The sequence below is a fragment of the Scatophagus argus genome, chromosome 22, assembly GCF_020382885.2.
Source record: "Scatophagus argus isolate fScaArg1 chromosome 22, fScaArg1.pri, whole genome shotgun sequence".
NCBI classification, from domain to species: domain Eukaryota; kingdom Metazoa; phylum Chordata; class Actinopteri; family Scatophagidae; genus Scatophagus; species Scatophagus argus.
The window spans coordinates 17,190,962-17,212,081 of record NC_058514.1 but is presented as its reverse complement, the minus strand read 5'-3'; the positions used below and the strand labels follow the sequence as shown (position 1 = coordinate 17,212,081).

Genomic DNA, 21,120 nt, shown 5'->3' with positions numbered 1-21,120 from the left:
GCTTCTTGTAATAAACTTCTTATACAAGCAAGACGGCGTCAGCTGAGATCTCCTTCAACATCTTCACATCATCGCTATCGATTATACAACAAAAGCAAAATGTCACTAAAAATAAATACAATTGAAAGGAATAAAAGCATTAGGATGACTATCTTATGTAAAGGCTAAATGGTTTTTTTCGTGTCTTTGGAATGGTCATAAGGACCACACCTAAAGAGCTAAGGTTTAAAAAGGGTAAACATGGGTCAAGCACAGACAAGCTTCGAGTTGGTCAATTCTGAAGTTCAAAGCACACACTTTGAGTGTGTAGAAAATGCACTAAACCATTCCTTTCAAACCATTTAGAAAAAAAAATATTGCTACCAGTTCTAGTAGTAGCAATATATATTCATCCATGTTGAATTATGGGAGCCCATTATCATGAAAGAAATGACTAAAGAATTCAAAATTCACTACATAAATGATAAATAATTTGCTTCTTGAGTCTTCTTAATTTGTATTAGAATGAGCAATGAGGTGGTGAAAATCAGGTTGTACTGTGTGTGTATGTGTGAGTCTCACCTCCCATGAGGAAGAGGAGGCCAGCCACATACTGCATGAGGCCTCTGTTCCAGCAGCAGCCAAGCACACCAATGATCCAACCGAACAGGATGATGGCCACCGCCATGCCCATGAAACCTGCAGTCATTCGCCTCAAGTCTAAGAAAACACAGGATAAACATCAAGTTCATTTTTATTTATCTTATATTTCTATTTTATTCAACTTTTCATTTTCATTTCATTCATTATTCTCAGGATAGAGGAAATGATGTACACATATTTATTCTGTCAGAAAATCTCCTCTCACATCTCATTTTTCTAACACAGCAGATACCAGCCTGCTGAAACATACATTTTTATTCTGTCTTTCCTGTTTGCATTGGTACAACAGGATTCCATTCCAGTACATAAAAACCATAAGCGTTAGTCAGAGACTAAGTGGTCCAGTTCTCATGAAAAGTATATGGATGATGAATTTTGAGACATTGGTTTAGTGTTTAAAAAATCCCACTCCACCAAACCAGCTCCACACATCCAGCTATACTCAAAAGTAAAGAGAAATCTGTTCTGAAAAATCAGAATTAGTCAGTGTTTATTCCAACATGATGCCTGACACTGTTGACCTGATTCCTATTGTTAATGCATTATTCTGTGTGTTCTTCCATTAAGCTGAAAACACACATCTGACATATTATCAGTTCATATAACAACTGTTTTAGTGGGCAGTTGCCTAGAGGTTGGAGAAGCGGCTTGTGATCGGAGGGTCACCGGTTCGATTCCCCCACAGGACGGGCAGGAAAAATTTGGGTGTGGTGGAGTGATTAATCCGAAAAATGCTCCCCCCCTCCATTAGCTGGCTGATGTGCCCTTGAGCAAGGCACTTAACCCCCCAATATGCTCCCTGGGCGCTTGATGCTGCCCACTGCTCCTGTGTGTGTTTCACTGCATGTAATTTGCCGGGTGTTGCATGTGTGTGTTCAACTAAGGATGGGTCAAATGCAGAAGACGAATTCAGTGTGTGTATGTAAAAATATATATACTGTCAATAAAGCTGATTCTTCTTCTTCTTAAACATCCGACACAGAAACATCTGACTGGGTGGCCAGATGTGCCATGAAAACTATAAATAGCAGTGCAGCCTGGCCACTGGCCACAGGTCAGTCCTGGGTCTCAGTTGCTTCTCTATGTTTGGATAATATAAACATGCGGTATTGAGGTGTCCCATACCTGACCTTCATGATGGATTTAGAGCATCCTTTTGACTTCATAGTAAACACATTAAGTCTTCAAAGCAATTTTTTAAAAAAAATCTTGTAATCTTGATGTAACAAAAATGCAAACAGAAACAGCAGAACTTCACAGTAAACAGGGAATGAATGAAAGCAGTTACAAGAATCACAAAAAAACAACAGCTTGTAAAACTTGCAAATCTCCAGCGGGAATGTAAGGCAGTAAAAGTCTGCCAACACCAGTGTGTAAATGAGATATATTTAAGGTTAAATAATTACTGCTTGTGTACTGTAGTTACTAATTTTAAATGAAACTGATACAGAGAACAATGATGATAATGAATACCTTTGAATGAAAACCATTTTTGAATTGTTTCAAAGTCCTGCACTTGTCATGTCTTATAAATCTATTGTACGATTATGTAAAATAAAAGTTATACCAACATAATTCACGCTGCGATTATCACCATCTTTGCTTTTGCGAATGGATGAATGGAGTATGCCGGTCAGTGTCTGGGCTGGGGCGGAGCATGAGATAATTATATATTATATATTATATATATATTATTTGCTTGATGATATGAATTCAAATGAAAGTAACATTAATATACTAGTTTACTTTTTCATAGAAGAACCTATAACATCATGAAAACCAGCATTAGAAACCAAAATTACACAATTACATTGTTAATCTTTTCCCCATAAAAGCACAGATTGTAGTACAATATATAGTATTATTTAAAACTAAATTCATCTATTACCTTGGGGCAGTGAAACAAGCATTAAACACAACTCTGACATAATATGGGGTTCATCTGGTGACACTTTTACATTGCACATTGTCATCTAGCTGATCGTTAAAATAAAAATAATAATTGGAAGTAGCCAAATAGATACTATCCAACATGTTTGATGTCATGGTATATATGACTAACATTTGAGTCAGAGATCCTTGTGTTAAGAAATTGATCATTTATAGCAAATGGTTATACATTTTGTCTGTACTGTCTGAGGGAGTTCTCAAAGAATCAGAGAAGCTACAAGGATCCTGCTCAGAGAAGCAATCTCCTTAATACACACATGCATGAACAGATAGAAAATTAGCCATAACAAAAGCCTAGCAAAGAAGGAGGAGGGTTGGCTGAGGAAGGACGTTGGCATGAGTGTATGAGCTGAGTAATACTGCTCTGCCTGAACTAACAATATGTGTCGTATCTGAGCTTTGGGCTGCAACGCAGTCTGCTTGGAAGCATCAGATCTCTAAATTACTGTAAAACAAAATACAGATATTTAACACTTAAAAGGCTTTCTTGGATATTCTTTATATTTTTAAAGAACAAAATCTGAGTAAAAGCAACACAGACCTACCTTACATGTTTGGTTGTTTTTTTTTTTTTTAAAAAACCCCTTAATGTGAAAATCCATTAAACTTAAGACATTTTACACTATATTAGTCACAATGTCCTTTTTGGTGGGCATGAAAAAAAAGTAATTATGGCGTCAGATACCACCAATCTCCCTTATTGTCTCGTCCAGATGCACAAGGTTCCCCTTTGTTTCTGCATGAGGCACGATGGGCTTTAAACTATCTACAGTGTAAACACATCAGCATCAGAATCAGACGATCACAGCAACCTCATGATGCAATGCAGTTTACGAAACCACAATGGAGTCTGGCAAACCTGCTTTGAAATCTCTGCTAGTGGGTAGCCATAGGTCCAACATATTGTCAGGATTTGGAGTTGTACAGTTTATTTGCTGTTTTATTTTGTAAATCTTTTTCTCTTGTGTCCTGTTTAACTTTTCACTTCCTGTCTTTATCTGTTCCCTCCTTTTTTTGATTGTTTGCCCCACCCAGATTGTTATCACCTGTCCACTCTCCTTTTTGACTGTAAATACTCCCTGTGTGTGTCTTGTCAGTTTATCTGCTTTACCTACTTTTCATGTGTGAGCTCTGTGTTTCCTTTGCGCCCTGCCATTCCTGTGTTCTGCATTTTCCTGCCTATACTGCATTCCCTGCGTGAGCTGTATTCCCTACTGTCTGTATTCTTTGCTGCTCTGTGTTTCTTTAGTGCTCTGTGTATCTCTGCTTTTGCAAGTTTTCAGTGTTGCTGTACAGATTTATCTTTATTTTTGTTGCTCTTTCACTGTGTTTTCCATGTTCTGTTGGCTGTCTTTCTTTTGTTTTCTGCCTTTCGTTTATCCTGTGTTCCCTGTGTTTGGTGTATTCCTGTTTCCCTGTGTTCCCTGTTTTTGGTGTATTCCTGTTTCCCTGTGTTCCCTGTGTTTGGTGTATTCCTATTTCCCTGTGTTCCCTGTGTTTGGTGTATTCCTGTTTCCCTGTGTTCCCTGTTTTTGGTGTATTCCTGTTTCCCTGTGTTCCCTGTGTTTGGTTTATTCCTTGAGTCATTTGTATAGTTTTCTGGGTCCATTTTCCTTGAAACATAACACATACTAACTTTTTCAGAATCAAAATCAGGATTCCTTTATTTATCCCCCAGAAGAAATTGTTTTTACTTACAGACATTGCAATTTGCAATTTTCAATTTTCCAAGAAAATGAAAAACTTATATTACATGAGCTTTCTGTCCTTAGTAGTAAGTATATAAAATTACTGCAGTTGTCCAAAATTAACCATGAAATATTTAATGTGAAAAAATAATATTGCTTAATTCAAGCTTTTTTCACTCCTTCCAATGATTCAGAAGAAATATAATAATCACATGGGGAGGCACTTTTTTCAGGCTGACTGTCATCAAGCTGTCTCTGACTCACTGAGATGCCAATGTTTCTGCATGACTTCATGAGGAAGAAGCCCATATGGAACTCCCTGTCAAGTGGCCTGTCAGTCACACTCTGTAACCATGGTCACCTCTGACCTTTACAGTAAGGCATGAGTATGAACTTGAGAGGGAGAGGGGGATGGGGGGTGGGGGTGGGGGGGTGAGAGAAGAGCACACAAACAAAGATGCGTAGCAGCAGCAATAATACCAGAAGTACTGAAACTGTAGATCAGTGATTCTTAACCAAGGGGTCACAGTCCATTCATTCTGCGCCAACTAGTGAGCTGCAAAAAACTTGGAGTTTGCACCTGTCATGAGATAACTTTTGTTGTGAATTGGCGCTATATAACTAAACTGAACTGAAAATTCTGAGATTGACTGGCGACCAGTCCAGGGTGTACCCCGCCTCTCGCCCGTAGTCAGCTGGGATAGGCTCCAGCTTCCCCGCGACCCTGATGGATAAGCGGTATAGAAAATGGATGGATGGATGAATGAATTGAAAATTTAATTGAATGTGTAACAGTTTTAACAAATATAGTTAGCAAGGCCATTTAAAATAGCACATTTGTCGAATGAAACAAAAAGGTTCAGAGATCCGTAGTAAAGTTTAACCCCCATTCACACTGGCCCTCATGTGAACCCTATCAACTCACACGATGGAGTAGGAAAATGACTCACTCACCTAGGTCATGTGACCCTAACAACTCACATGATGGCAGAAGGTGTCAACGATCCTTGGGACCACCCTCAAGGTGACAACCCCACTAGAGGTTAAATACATCTCAGCTGAAAAGACTCCCCACCAATTTTAGAAATGAAGAAGCTTTTCAGATGAGAGGTGAAACATCTTCAGCAACCTAAAAGAAATCTGGTTGCCTTAGCTTCTAGCACTTTAACTACCATGACCCGGATGACTGAGAACCTACATAGACATTCAGAGATCCATGTTCAGCAACCAGCAGCAGTCCTGGGTTGACAGAGCACAGAGCCCTCTCTCATGTAGGTCACAGATCATGTCCTTGATGCAGCAGCAACCAACCAACAAGGAAAAAAATATATGAAAAGGTAGCATAGTAATTTAATCAATAATGCCAAATGATGCAAATGTACCTTTTGTCACTTGCGGGGCATAATTGTATGGTGGAAAGTGCAAAGAATTAAGGTGCACAAAGGTTAGTGTTATGAACTAATTAAAAGGAAGAAACCATTTTTTACTCCAAAACACCATTTTGTAATCTGCTTTGTAGGATGAATCTGCTAAGACACATGAAAATTTGACTTTACTTAACAAAACAAACTGTGGCAGCATCACTAACAGGTAATGAATGGAAAAACTGGTAAAAGGCTGGTGGCTGAGTCTGACATCCCGTGTTCAAACCCTGCCACAGCATATCTGGTGATGACTGACTCCAACACAACAGCTGACCCGTTGCCCTACATACAGCTTGTTTATGGGTGACTGAACATTGTCAGGTTTGATGTGGATACCTCATTGAGCGATGTGTGAAACCCTGATGCACAGTTTGATGTACTGCTGCAGGTGTCAGCCTGTCTGTCTTGGTCTGTGGATCGCAGATAGGTTCTTGGGGAAGTCAAAATTCAGACAGACAACATAGACAAGTGTGTGTATTGGCTGGAGCTGTCAGACGTCACCAGTGCCTCAGTATCTGACTACATTTCAACTCATGGACGTTTGAAAGGAATGAGTGATGGACATATCCCAGGGTATACGGTTCATCCAGCTGTGCGTGTGCTAACATTCTCTATGAGGAGGAACACAATAGAAAGAAGCAGAGCTGTCAGTATCTTGTGTCTGTTGTATCATTTGGTGCACTGTTTGCAGTGACATGCGGTGAGGATTGTAGCTGGGGAGGCACTGACTTTTATAAAATTGCATAAATTCACAATTCATTGGAAGAATTTTACATTCATAGCATATTTGCTCTTGCAATTCCACAGTTCAGGTGAAAGGGTTCTTAACAGGACTAAATTTTGGAGTAAGTAAAATTTTCTTTTTTTTCTTTTTTATGAAAAAAAAGAAAAAAAGAAGAATGTGCAAATAAATTCAGAGAATCCTTTTAATAAATGTAAATTCGTTTCCATTTCTTTTATCCATGGCCGTGGTTAAAGTCAGCCAGCCCTTTTCTCCAGCGATTAGGAATGTATTTTTGAAACGGGCACCAATTTCCTTCAATAGTATTAGTATGTACTCCACTTATAGGCTTTTTAAAAAAACAACTGATAAACAGTCTGATGCTTGTAACATTTGGGCATGTCTATGTAGCACCTCCACTTATCGGTTCTTATTATTGATCCAGGTACAACATATTTTTGTATGATTTCCATGAGTGTTGCTCTGCCCCCTTTTTTGAAATATTTGTCTCGGCACACCTGGTTTATTTGCTTAATTCGCTTCTTGAGTTTGGTATACTCAGTAGGTAAGGCACAGGCAATAGATTTCAAAGGTGTTGAATAAAATGAATCAATATAAAAACTCTCCAGTCCTTTTTTCAGGAAGGTATTGGCAAAAAGAGACCGTTTCAATTTGCACTTTGACCATGTAAAAACTGTGGTCCAACATGTTTTAGAAACGGGCAAGCTAGCGAAAAAAACAGTGTATTGTTTGGTTGTTGTTTTAACTTTAGCAAAACCATGTATTAAACTCTCAACCTTCAGGCTCACTATCGCCCCCGGCTGTGAGGCAGAGGTACTGGCTGCCTCACGGCAAGCTTTTTACTTGTGGATTTTTGTCTGATCAACAAGATTTAAATATTACACACATATGTGAAATACAGTGAACCCTCGTTTATCGCGGGGGTTGTGTTCCAAAAATAACCCGCGATAAGTGAAATCCGCGAAGTAGATATCTTTATTTTTACTATTATTTTACAATGCAATATTGTACTATAGAATGAAACAAAACATCAAAACTTGTTTTCAGGCCTAAAATGTGTTTAAGAAATACAAATATTAACGTTTTTTTTTTTAACAAAAACTATGATATAAAACAGGATTTATTCTCACACACGCGTATTTCACAGTCCGTCCAGCTGTGCCTCTTCGTCCTGACTCCGCTGCGCTGTAGCGTCTTTTTCCACTGAAGGCTGCGCAGGAGTCTTTCCCCGAGAGAAGAACATCGTTATGGGTAGTTGTCAATATCAACAATATCAACTTTTTCACTTATATACAGTAAAGCCCCGGAGCCAATTAGGATTCACAGCACAATGCACTGTAAAAAAAAGCGTGGAAAATATAAGCACTGTAAAAAAAAAACCCGCGAAGCCGCGATAAGTGAAGCGCGATATAGCGAGGGTTCACTGTATATTACCAAACGCTATGGTAATTAAGATGTATAATAAAAGTGTCTTCAAGCAGGATATTGGAAACAAACAGAGAAATAACAACAAGCATGCGCCAAGTGCACGCGCTCAATCCACTTTGTGAGGGATTGCGCCACCTGAGGGGAGGTGCTGGTGGTGCATGGTGCTGCCTTACCCCTCATCTCTCCATTGTATTTAAACAGGAAATACAGGATTTCAGTGATTTTGACTATTAAAATGATTAAAACTTGTTGGAAACCACACCAAAATTGCATTAAAGCACAGGTCAGTAGAAAAATATTAATGCTTATTTTATTTTCATTTATTATTTCTTTATTTGGCCTCCCCTGATTACACGTCTATTTGTGTTAATTTTTCATGTAATTTTTGCATTCAGCAACTCATTTTGACTCATATCTGCTTTGATCCAAGCTCACTACATTATAAGTTTGATTTGTATATGGATAATAAGAAGAGTATCATTATGACAGAAAGCTAAATGTTGTATTTGGTAATTATTCAGTCTTACTCATTGTAATTGTATAGGTAACAGTGAAATGCAGTAAAACTGTACTGCAAAATGGAGTCTGCCAAAAGCTACAAGTGAAGATGTCTAAAGCTGTCTCATATGAATGATTAACACATGTAGAACACACAGATCAGTGCCATACTTGCATCTGCTATATGAAAGGTGTTAGTGTGTTCTCTATGAAGATGTGACTTGTGGATTTCTGTCCTTTACAGCCACCATTATTGTTGCCAAAGGTTTTTTTTAAAATGCTGCTGAATTTTGTTTTTTGACAATAGAAGACCACTTAATGGTCCTTTAGTGAAACCAGCTGTCATGGTTCTTCTGTCTCATTTAAGTTGTGGCAATTGTTGAGATTCTGTGCTTCTAAGAAAAAAAAGTGGAACTAAACATGAATGACTGAAATAAACAAAAAAAGATACAGACGATCAGAACAATCAGTGACTCACAGTGCATACTGATGCACTGGAAATAACTGTGGATAATAACTGTGCTCATTTGTTTACTGTATCAGCATATAACAGACTGTTGTCTGTCTGCTTTTTTCTGTTGCTTAATAGGTTCCATTGTTCAGCTCTGTACTGCAGTTCCCTTTTAATTATGTTCTCTGCTTCAGGAGCAATGGCCCAGTGAAATTTTATTTCATAAAAGGGAAATGGCTTTTGGAGCCTGTGAGGAAATGTTATTTTCTCAGAGAGAGAGAGAGAGAGGAAAAAGTCATGTCTGTATCAGCTCAAAGATTTCCTGTTAATTTGCAGTTTGCTGGCTTGGATGCTTCCACATTGTTAGATTATACAGTACAGGAGCACAGCACTGTAATTCTGGGACATGTTTTCAGTCGGCAGTGAGTTGAAGGATATTGTCCACCTGAGGCTGGGGACAGTTTACTTTTTAGTGCATTCACATCTGCCTTATCTATTTCTGCTTTAGTTAGTGACCTCAAGTCCTACATTTCCCAGACAGCCTTTCAGCGCAACTCTACATGTCTTGTGGCTGTGCTACACTCCACTGGCCACTGTAGAAGCCACTGTGTGGTGACAAACACAACAAAAGCAGGAAATTTTGGTCCTGACTCCTAACTAACTCTTTAACTTCTGAACCAATCACTGAAACTGATGAAGATCATGAAATATTATTGAAAGCCCCAGAAAAGCAACTTGATAAAATTCGGTTCAAACTGATGGGAGATAAATCTGTACTGCAGGCAAGTCAGTCTAATACCTGCACTCTTTTACTCTTAGCCATGCCGTTGTAATATCTGCAGAATGTGGCGTCTTTGTCTTGCTTGAATAAGCAGCAACGCCCTAAGAAAAGATATTGTCTGGATGGCAGCTTACGTTAGTCCAAAACCTGTCTGTAACCTTCAGCATGCGTGTCACCAGACCCCTTTGTGCCCCAGTATTTATGTGCAGTGTCCCAGTAAAATCTCTACAACTAAATTTTCAACAAAAAAATTGGTAGTGCATTAACTTAGATTCAAAATATTGGAGAAAGAGATTATGTTTTTCCTACTCCAAAGTGTTGCAACATAGTTTTTAACCCAGGAGCACGTAAATTATAATGCGCATATCCATGTGTTGGCAAGCAAAACTGACTGCAGTTTTAAGGTATAGTAACAAGATGTGACAGAAGTACGTTTTTAAATAGAACCATGATCTTATACTCATGAAAACATTAATGAATTACTTTTGTAGATGGATATAAGACAATTCTTTGACAGAAGGAGAGACAGGAGAGATGAGGATGAGGGAGGTAAGATCTGATGATAAATAAGAAAAGGAGCACTTCATCTTCTCAATGTTGACTGACCTGGGCAAATAGTGCTAATTCTCTTATAGCCTGACATGATCTTCTATATGACTATCCTGGTCTGCTCACTGTTTCATTTGTATTCTTCCCGTTCATTTATCCCATATGCATAAAGCCTTGTGGCCACATACATAAGCAACGTAAAACAGATCACCATTATATTTTATTAATGCACATTTACAATGACAATCTGCTGACAAAACTCAACTGTTCAGGTTAATGGCTCGTCACACTGACCTGAATATATTTGTTTGGTGTGAGACAACAACAATGCCACACAGCCACAGGGCATTCAACGCAATTGTCAGAGCGATACATCGCCCAACGATGATTGGCTAACTTTTGTAAGGTGGGAACTTGTGGCATGAAATTAGGTTGGATTCCACCCGGAATATGTGCAGGCATTTTGTAGAGCGAGTTTTGTCAGTTTCACGTTGAAAAGCTTTCCATCCATCCATCCATTTTCTAGATGGCTTATCTGTCAGTATCGCGGAGGTGCTGGAGCCTATCCCAGCTGACTACAGGCGAGAGGTGGGGTACAGCCTGGACTGGTCACCAGCCAATCGCAGGGCTGACACACAGAAACAGACAACCCTGCACGCACACTCACACCTAGGGGCAATTTAGAGTAGTCAGTTAGCCTAATGTCACATGCCACACAGTCACAGGGAGAACATGCAAACTCTGCACAGAGGGGCCCAGACTGGGATTTAAACCTCAAACCCTCTTCCTGTGAGGTGACAGTGCCAACCACTGCATCACTATGCCGCCCTCTGAAAATTAACTTAATTCACCTAATCAGTTCAGTTCCAAGGAATCTAACTTCCACTGGCTTCTGCGAGGAGTGACCATTGCTTGCAAGTTTGTTGAACATAAATGGCTGAATTATATACATTTGTGGAGGGTATAGTCAATCTGATTGCTTTTTTTTTAATGTTGTTGCTGCAGAGAATGAGGAGCATAATGCTGTAGGAAAGGAACAACAAAGAGGAGGAGAGGCTGAGGTGGATAAACAGTCGAGGCAAAATAAGTTTGCTGAATAAGTGGAGAAACACAAGAGAAAGACCACACCATGGAGATGACACTGAGGAGACAGTCTCCACGGAAACACAGGACATTAGACAGGGATCAGTTCTGTCAGTTCTGAACAGAATTTAGAATTTTCTAGATTTCTGCACAAAAATGAGTCAAAACATCAGTGGTCCTGGCCTAGATAATTCAAAACAGGCCCAAACAAGGATAATACCATCTTCCATGTTTCACAGTCGGGATGAGGTTCTGATGCTCGAATGCATGCAGTGGATTTTTTCTTCAAACATGGCCTCTCTCCTTTAAACCAAACAACTCTATTTTGGTCTCATCCTTCGACAACACATTTCCCCAATAATTCTGGCTTGTCCACATGGTGTTTAGCAAACTGCAGACGGGCAGAAATGTTCTTTTTGTAGAGCAGCGGCTTTCTCCTTGCCATTCTGCCAAGAGCACCATGGTTGTTCAGTATTCTCCTGATGGTGGATTCATGAACATCAACATCAGCCAATGTGAGACAGGCCTTCAGTTGCTTGGCAGTTACACTGGGTTCCTTTGTGACCTCTCAGACTATTACATGTGTAGCTTTTGGACTGATCTTTGTTGGTCGACTACTCCTGGGGAGAGTAACAGTAGTCTTGAATCTCCACCATTTGTCACAATCTGTCTAACTGTGGATTTGTCGATTCCAAACTCTTCAGAGATGATTTTGTAATTTTTCCCAGACTGATGTGACCAACAACAGTTCTTTTTCTGAGGTCCTCAGAAAGCTTCTTTGTCTGTGCCATCATACACTTCCACAAACATTTGGTGTGAAGATCAGACTTTGACTCCCCGATTCTAAGAGCGCTGAACGACACCTGAGTCCCATGCAATTGATTGGACACACCTCTGAATGAACTCTAATTTGACCTTCAAATTAAATGCTAATCCTGGAAGGTCACATACTATTACAACTTACACATATGTTTTATTGGGTAATTTGAGTGTGAAAATCTGCTGATGTTTCATGCAGAAATATAGAAATTCTAGCTAAGCAAGGAAAACTAGTATAACACACACCATAGAAGTACAACTCATTTCATACTCATTTCCCAAACCACCTTATTTGGAGGCTATTACCTCTATAGAATATGCAAGGTTAAACTTTTTCCAGATCTCAGCAGCTAAGTGGCGAGTGGTGAAGTGGACTTGGCCAGACCAGCATCATCTTGGTTTCAGGTCTGTTTGGTCATGTTGAGCTAAAAGTGATACAACCTACTGTATTGTCCAATGCATTGTTTCCCCTTGTTAATTTTTTAGGAGAAAGTTTGAGTGAGATTGAGATTTGCTGATGTTTTGCTGCTCTAAGCTTGTAGTCTTGTCACAGAGGCTGCCTGCAGCCATAGCTAGCTGGGGAGGAGGAATAGAGCTTTATTTCATTACCCCATGTCAACAGCTACTACGGGGGAAGACAATGAAGTGGGGAAATCTAATTATGCAAGATAGCAAAGGGGGTGGGGGGTGGAATGAGTTAGCAGCAGCAAGAGTAGAGTAAATGTCTTTAAACATAAGTGCTGTTGCTGAGGAAGCAATCACAATACACCCTGTGGCTTCTATTGAGCCAAAGCCAAGCTATGGGGCGCGGGACCATATGGGTGATTTCATGGTGAGTCAGTTAGTGGCAGTGTGAGCACCCCTGCAGCACACTGGGGCCTGAGGAACAGGCTGAGTGCATATAGAGGAGAGGGACAAGAAGAACGGACAGGGAATTATCTCTGACAGCTGCCTCCTTGAGAACATTGGACACAAGGGTTCCTGTGGAGCTGCTGGTTGGAGCAGGATTGCTGATGTATAGCAGTGTTACTACAGTGGCGTGCTCTTCTCAGCTGTCCATCACTGTGTCCATGGCAACAGGAGATAGAATTCTGACAGACCTTTGACACGGCACTAGAAGAGATCCATAAATCTTCATGTATCATACAATAATCAAAGCCTAGATATTGGCTTAGAGAGTGCTTCACCGCAAAGATATTTAACAGAATTAAGTTTTTATAGCAAGTGGGACACGAAATGTTCAACAAATTTGAGAATATGTCATGAGAATGATGACATTTAGATTAGATTTAGATTTAGATGATCTAAAAATTGACATTTTGGCATGAGGATGAGAAGAAAGCTCACAGTTATGTCAGGTGTCAGGGCTGTATATAACTGTAATGTCTGTAGTGGGAATCGAAACCTTCTGTCTTATTAAGACAACCTGTCATGATTAAGGCTGACAGTGCCTAAAGAAAGTGCTTTTCAGACTGTTGGAAAAAGGTACAAACCTCAGCCTTCTGAGGTGTAGCTTGTGGATGTGAAATAGTAAGCAGGGGCCTCAAAAGCTCTTACTGCATTTCTCACACTTGCCATATTTATAACCAAGTGTAACATGACTTATGTAACCTTTCATGTGCCTTTTGATATATTTGGAATGAAGGGACATACACGGTAAAACACAAGGATTCACAGCATGTTTGACTGAAATCTCATACATTTTACAAAGAAACATTTTATCCTCTCAGGATCAGTATGACAAACCCAGCAACTGTGGTTGTGCAGATATTTTTCTCTGTACCAAAGTGTAGGAATTACAGACAGAACAACACTCTCCTTAGACCCTTACCTTCCAGGCCCCGGAGTGATTGTCAGCACACACACACACATATATACAGTATACTGTATATCCATCCGTCAGGGCCGCGGGGGAGCTGGAGCCTATCCCAGCTGACTACGGGCGAGAGGCGGGGTTCACCCTGGACTGGTCACCAGTCAATCGCAGGGCCAACACACAAAGACAAACAACCACACACTCTCACACTCACACCTAGGGGCAATTTAGAGTAGCCAGTTAACCTAATGTGCATGTTTTTGGGATTGTGGGAGGAAGCCGGAGTACCCGGAGAAAACCCACGCAGGCACAGGGAGAACATGCAAACTCCACATAGAAGGGCCCAGACCGGGATTCGAACCTGGAACCCTCTTGCTTTGAGGCAACAGTGCTAACCACTGCCCCTATATATATATCGCTTGTTTGATTCTCCCGGAAAAGCAGGAAAAGACTTGGGTGGGAGGGGGAGTGAAAGATTAATGCTCTCCTCCTCCATTGGTTACAGCTGATGTGCCCTTGAGCAAGGCACCCAACCCCCCAACTGTTCCCTGGGCATCTGACATGGCAGCTCACTACTCCTGTTGTTCACTGCATGTAGTGTATTGTGTTGCATGTGTGTTAAAATGCAGACAAAAATTTTGGTGCATGTAAAACATACTGACAATAATGTTTGAAGTTTAAGTTTGTAAGTTTTTACTTTATTTTTAGTATCCGATACATCATATTTATGATCATATTTATATATATATGTTACCTGTTTGTTCCTGTCCTCATTCTGTCCTGAGATGCTGCAATACTTAAATTTCTTATCTGAGGTTCATTAAAGTATTATCTTATCTCATTTTATCTTATCTTACTATGATGAATCTGCTCAAAATCACAACAGGATCTTAATCACAGTCATCCAGCACTTCAATTATTTTACCAGCTTAAATGGCTGATAACAACTGTATGAGCTGGGAAATGTTTTCTATTTATCAAGGTCAGAAACTCCAACCAAAGTATAAAGAGATGAAAACCAGCAGCCTCTACTGGATTCATTCATATTTCAGAACATGATGATCATAAGATAAAGACAAAAACCTACTGGCAAAGAGAAAATGGAAATTGTCTCATCTGATGCCCCAGGAAGGTGATCCCTGCCTACCAAACTGTGTGTGACACATTTGACTGCTAACAGACACATTGATTCTCTGCCTGAAAGCTCAGAGGAACAGAGGCGCTGACAGCCAATCACTGTGCAGACGTTGTTGTTTTGCATGGCACTGTGTTAATGGCTGTTGTGGGCCCCTTTGATGGTCCACTCCCCGGCCACTGCCAATAAAACAAGGCTTGTGTGACTCAGCACTTTCTGAGAGAACATTTTCTTAATCTTTCCTGGACTGATGCCAAGTTGAGTGAGCGACACTGTGGTCTGGACCCTGAAAGCTGCTTGAATAATTCAAAGGCAGAACAGGACGATGGCGTAAGGGAGAAACATCGTAAAAGCTCTAAGCCATTATTATCTGCAGTTCGAGATGCCCCAAGAATGGAAATGAGTGTTGATCATTTAGAAGGGATGTACAGGGCTGAGGGTTAAAGCAGAGGCAGGAGTAGAAAGAGGAAATTACGTAATGATTCCTTTCCTCACTTTAAAAACATTAATGAAACCCCAGCTAAAAATTATATCGCCGTCTCAGAGAAACAAAAACTTAATCACCGAAGCTGATGTTTAAGAGAGGTAATCTGCCTCTGGTGCACAAGCAAAGATCAGAGGGTTTATCCTTGTGAGTCTCTGAATATACTGTTAGGGTTAAAGGTATATGTCACTATTTTTTCCCCTTGTTCTCTTGTTTTGCCTCTTCTTCATGTTTTGTTCCTATTTGTCCATTTTCCTTGTTTCTGTGTGTCTTTCTTGTCTCAAGCATGGTGTGGTTTTCCTGATTGAGCTTTCTGCTGACTCACCTGCACAGCTATTACTCATCCACTCAACAACACCCCTTCTGCTTACTTAAAGACTGGATCATTCCTCCACTCTCTGCCAGATTGTGTAGTTCCATGTCCTTTGTACTACGCCTCAGGCCAGTATCTTTGTGCTATCCTCTTGTACCAGTCTTTCTGTGGTGACACTTGTTTCTTTATGCCACAGGTCCATATCCTCTCTCTGTCTCCTCCACCACATCTGGCTCCAGCTCCTCATGAAATTTTACCCTCCTAAGAAGACCATTTCTGAATTTCCACAGGGTGACTGCCTCCTGGAACCATCTTTTAGATATATCTGCCTTCAGGTCTCAGACACAGTGATATTCTGGACTCTATTTCTCGCTACAATATTATCCTACTCCTGTTCACATTAAAGAGACTTGTTTCATTTAGCATTTCTTGTTGTGTGTGTTCTGCATTGTGAGTCCTAGTTCTTGTGTTAGTGTAACATATACACAGAAAATCTGAATTAAATTCAATCATTTGTCATACAACCAAGTTGATAGGAAATCTTGACCAGCAATTAAGAGAATTGCAGGGATAATCTAACCTGATAGTGGGATAGAGAAAAGATCAGGGATAGTGTTGTAGCAAAATTTATTAAGATGGGATTTATTAATATTAATTATAATAATATTTATATGATTTATTAATGATAGTGATACCATCGACGTTTACTTCCCGGTTTAACCAAACCCTCTGTTGCTAAGGACGAGTCTCATACTAACTGTAGTCCCTCTCAAACTGATCTTTTTGTTGACAGTGCTGCAAGCTCACTGAGAACGACACTTGACTTTATTGCCACCCTAAAAAAAAAAATCTATAAAGCAAAATAGATTAGCACCATGCTGTAACCAAACTAGGGGAATCTCGCCTGATCTGGCACGACTCAAATTATATAGGAAGGCCCTACAGAATGCCAGAGTAGCCTATTACTCAGGATTAAGTAAGGAAAATAAGAACAACCCCAGCACTGTAGTCAGGCTGAGTTATAGACAGAGAGTGGTCTAGACCTGCTCTAACTGGAAAGTGTCATGAGATAACTTTAGTTGTGATTTGGCACTATAAAAATGAATTGAATTGAATTGAATTGAGGGATCATATGATCATTGTTATATCCATAATTCCTCTCCTGACAATCTGGTGAGTGGTTTGATTTACTCTAGAGCAACCTATGGCTCGCAAGCCAGATGTGGCTCTTTTGATGACTGCATCTGGCTCGCAGACAAATTTTAGCTGACATTTCTTAACACAATAAGTAATGAATAATTCTGCCGTCGTAAAACATCCATCTTCTACCGCTTATCCCGTTCAGGGTTGCGGGTGACTGCAGCCTGTCAATCACAGGGCTGTACAGGGGGCTCGACACCAAAACTCTATTTTCATTGGGTAATGCAGTAGCCTATGACGCGGGTCGTGTAAGGTCAAGAAGTAAACTTCCCTCTTACTTCCTTATTCATCAAGGCTGAGAAGTGCAAATTTCATGCCTCCACAGTTAGCTTTCTAAGCTATGTTATTGAGAGAGGGCAAATCCGTATCAATCCTGAAAGAGCTCAGGTAGTGGTCAACTAGCCCCAACCTCTGACCAGAAAACAGCGGCAAAGATTTTTAGGGTTTTCAAATTTCCATGGCTAGTTCATAAAAAACGACAGCTGTGGAACAGCTCCTCTAACCAGACTGACCTCTTCTAAAATCACCTTTGGGATTCACCTGACTTGAATAACATTTCACGTCTGCTCCTGTGCTCATCAAACCTGATTGTTCCCTGCAGCTTATTGTTGAAATGGATGCCTCAGACTTTGGGGTTGTCGCGGTACTGTTCCAGTGATCATTATTATGATATTTCCACTCATCTAGAGGTAACACTACTCTTCTTACCATCACTGATAAATGTTCATGTCATTGCTTTGCCCAAGTAATCATCAGCTCAGGAAACTGCTGAACTGCTAAGGCTACTCCATTCACTTTGAGAAAAAGATATATTGGTCTGAAATAATTATGTATCAGGCAAAAAAGGAAGTGAGTGCTAAAGGGCCATAATTTTCTTCCCTCCAAGAGGTCTCCTGCTTTTGCTCTCCATTAACGGTTCACCTGAGTGTTACTGGATAACAGGGGAGTCCAAGTGACACTGCAGCTCAAACTCACATGGAATCATTATTGTGTTGAAGTGTGGCATGGCATGGCATGGGGACTCGAAGTTTCTTTGGCTGGCCTAGCCAAATCAAATTCTTTTTAGAAATATTGAAAATATGTGCACTGCAGGAACAATGCATTCATGTGGAGGTGTATGACTGAAGTTGATACAGTGAAGTGCTTTTGGTACTATACATGTGCAGCCAACTTTATCCAGCATAGATGCCATCTTCACCTGTTAAAATACTTCTAAGACAGTCATAATTTAAAGGCATAATATGCAGCAATTGCAGGAGTGTCCCCAATTCATGGCTGATCTGAACAGATTATCTGTCCAAAAGATCCTGAAGTGTGAGGGGTTAATACATTTTAAATTCAAAACCTTTTTGATATTTACATCTTGAAATCCTGTGGTATGAGAGAAACAGCACTGGGATACTGAAAAGAAACCCATAGCATCCAATGAAAGCAAGCGCTGACCAGGTATCATCACAAATTGGACGGTACATGCATAAACCAAAAATCTCCAGATTGAGTTGGACAATAGAAAAGGAGGACAAAATTATTGCAACAGTATGGGTGTTTGTTTGATGTGTCATGCAAGATGCAAAACAGCACACACAACCAGCTGATGGTGACCATCTGCCTACATGTTTTTGGAGTAATGTTTCATCATGAGAATCACACAATGACATCACATAGTGTGAACACCAAATGTGGTCTTGCATCCTGACTGAATATTCTGGTGTGAGTTCTCATCATATTAAAAATCAGTAAAATTATGTTGTTCTGTCTGTGCTTTCCCAAGTTTTTAAAATCAGTTCAGATGTGAAAATCCTCTAGTGTGGATCAAGCATTCGTTTTGCAGGTATTTAGTCAGTATTTAAAAACTGAACTTTTGACCCAATGATGACGGTACTAAATGAAATGTCAGCAAAGTGATTACAAAAATTCATGCCCCTCTCAGGGTTTTTGTAATCACTTTGTTGATAGTCTAACATTTCATCCTGATAGTCTTTGAGATAGTTTTGATTATATTTTTTTTCCTAATTTATTCAAAACCAAAAAATGTCAAACTGATTGTGGCACTGAGGAAAACTCTATACACCAAATCAGATCACCAAGGTGTTAGGATTCATTCTCTAGGCTCCATGGATGGACCAACGTGGTGGACCAACAGACAAACCTACATTAGCAAGTTAGTAGTTAGTTAGGTTAGTAGGTTAGTAACATATAATGTTTCAAAACATACAAGGTCTCAACAGTGCATACTGGGATAAGTGCCCAACAAAAAGAATAAGTGGTTTAAAAACCAGATGAATGGACTTGAGGTCTCTTCATCTGAGTCTTCAGATTCTGAACTTTGGTCAATAACTTTTACCAGTATTTGAGATATCCTGCTACATAATGTCACAGTCAGACAGCAGTCTGTGGCTGGTTATTGAATCAAAACACTTTTTATGATCGGCAGCAGGATTTTAGACAGTGTGCTAGACAAGGGAGGCTGGACCTCAAAATTCCTGGAAAGCATGACATCTAAGCCTTACCCCAGCCATTACTAACTGAAATGACAAAGGTTAAGGGTGTGGATGCCTAGAGGTGTAGCAAATTTGATGGCATTTAATAAAATCCTTTTGTTTATTTTTGTTGTTGTAAGTGAGACTGAAACAATATTGTTCATTGCATTGCTTGGACCTCCTGCTGCAGTCATGCAGTAGTCGATGTCAAATCCACTACTGTTATTACTTAGTCATATTTCTACTTCATCATTATTATTATTATTTTTTACTACTACTACTGTCATTATTATTAATGTTAATATTGCTTTTCTGAATTTCATGTACACAAGCTCTGATCCAGAGGCATGCTAGAGAGTGGTAACCTGGGGAACATAGTCAACATGCACAAAAAGTAGGTCTAGGTAGGAATGTTAACTTATGGCCATACCACCATGAATACACTTGATCTTGTCTGATCTCACAAGCCGGGATGCTTAGGAGGTAGAACTGGTCGTCCATTTGTCAGAAGGTTGCTGTGTTCTTTAGCAAGACACTGATCAACAAATTGCCCTGATGTTGCAGCATCTTGAGCAATTTTGGAACTGCGTGTCAAAGAACATCCACATGATTTCCAGAACCCAACGTTTCCACACAGAACATTGCATTGGAAACAGATGTATGTTATTCACTTCACGTCAGTGGTTTAAATGTTGTGGCTGATTGGTGTAAGTACAGTCCATTTATTTCAAAATGTCAGGGGAGAATAAAGACTGAAAGTGTTTCTCTATTTAATGAAGCCTTGATATAACTAACAAAGCTAAAAACACAAGTGTCTCTCTCAGCATCCAGCAACCTATGTCAGCACATGGGACAGTCTCTGAGAAAAACCTTCTATTCTCACAAGCCAGAAAAAGAGACAGAGACAGACAGAGGGAAGATGACCTTGTCCCTTTCGAGCTGTGGAGCGGCTACACTGCCCATGTGTACTGAGGAGATAAGCAGCGGTGCTGAGGAGCCAACTTGACAAACCCTGACGCCACAGAACTCTAAAGCTCGACACAGTTTTCCACTGCCGTGAGATAGACTGTGCAAAGGAACACACAGGAACACTGTGGGACTGTCTTATGTGATGCTTCAATTCTATATCTGTCCTCACACACAGCCCCAGCTTATCTGCCCTATATACTGACTGATTTTAAATTACCTTTAATTACAGTTGCATGGTAGTAAATCATGGAGCTTAAGTAGTAGTGACAGAAAATGTACTCAAACAATTTTAGTCTGCAAGGACATTCTTTAATTGTCTGTTAATCCAACTGGCATGGTTCTTGTTGGTAAACAATAAACAGTTGTCAGCAAGGGAACAATGTAAAGCTAATAATGGATATGTTTACCAGCATCCTTCTTAAAACTCCGGCATGAAAGAAAAGAGTAAACAGTCTATTCCAGTCTCAAGTGGTAATCTGATTACAGTTTAAGATATGTGGATTTATAAAACCATGGTCTTTGGTACATACATCTCAGAACCCCAAACTTATCCTAAATTTGTGTTTCCTTTTTGCCACTGTGCTGTAAAAGGTGAGTAAACATTGGTGAGGCTACTTAGTAGCCATATCTTTTAAATACTGTCATGGGATCTTAGCATCTGGGTTTCC

General features: G+C 39.9%; 1 protein-coding gene across 2 annotated transcripts in view; it reads right to left on the bottom strand.

Moving 5' to 3' along the window:
- The window catches only part of tmem178b (transmembrane protein 178B), a 106,248-nt gene that overhangs the window by 4,883 nt on the left and 80,245 nt on the right, over positions 1 to 21,120 (bottom strand). For both annotated transcript variants that reach the window (XM_046379503.1, XM_046379504.1), the window contains exon 4: positions 562 to 699. In XM_046379503.1, coding sequence (XP_046235459.1) covers positions 562 to 699 — 138 coding nt within the window. The remainder of the gene's footprint in view (positions 1 to 561; positions 700 to 21,120) is intronic.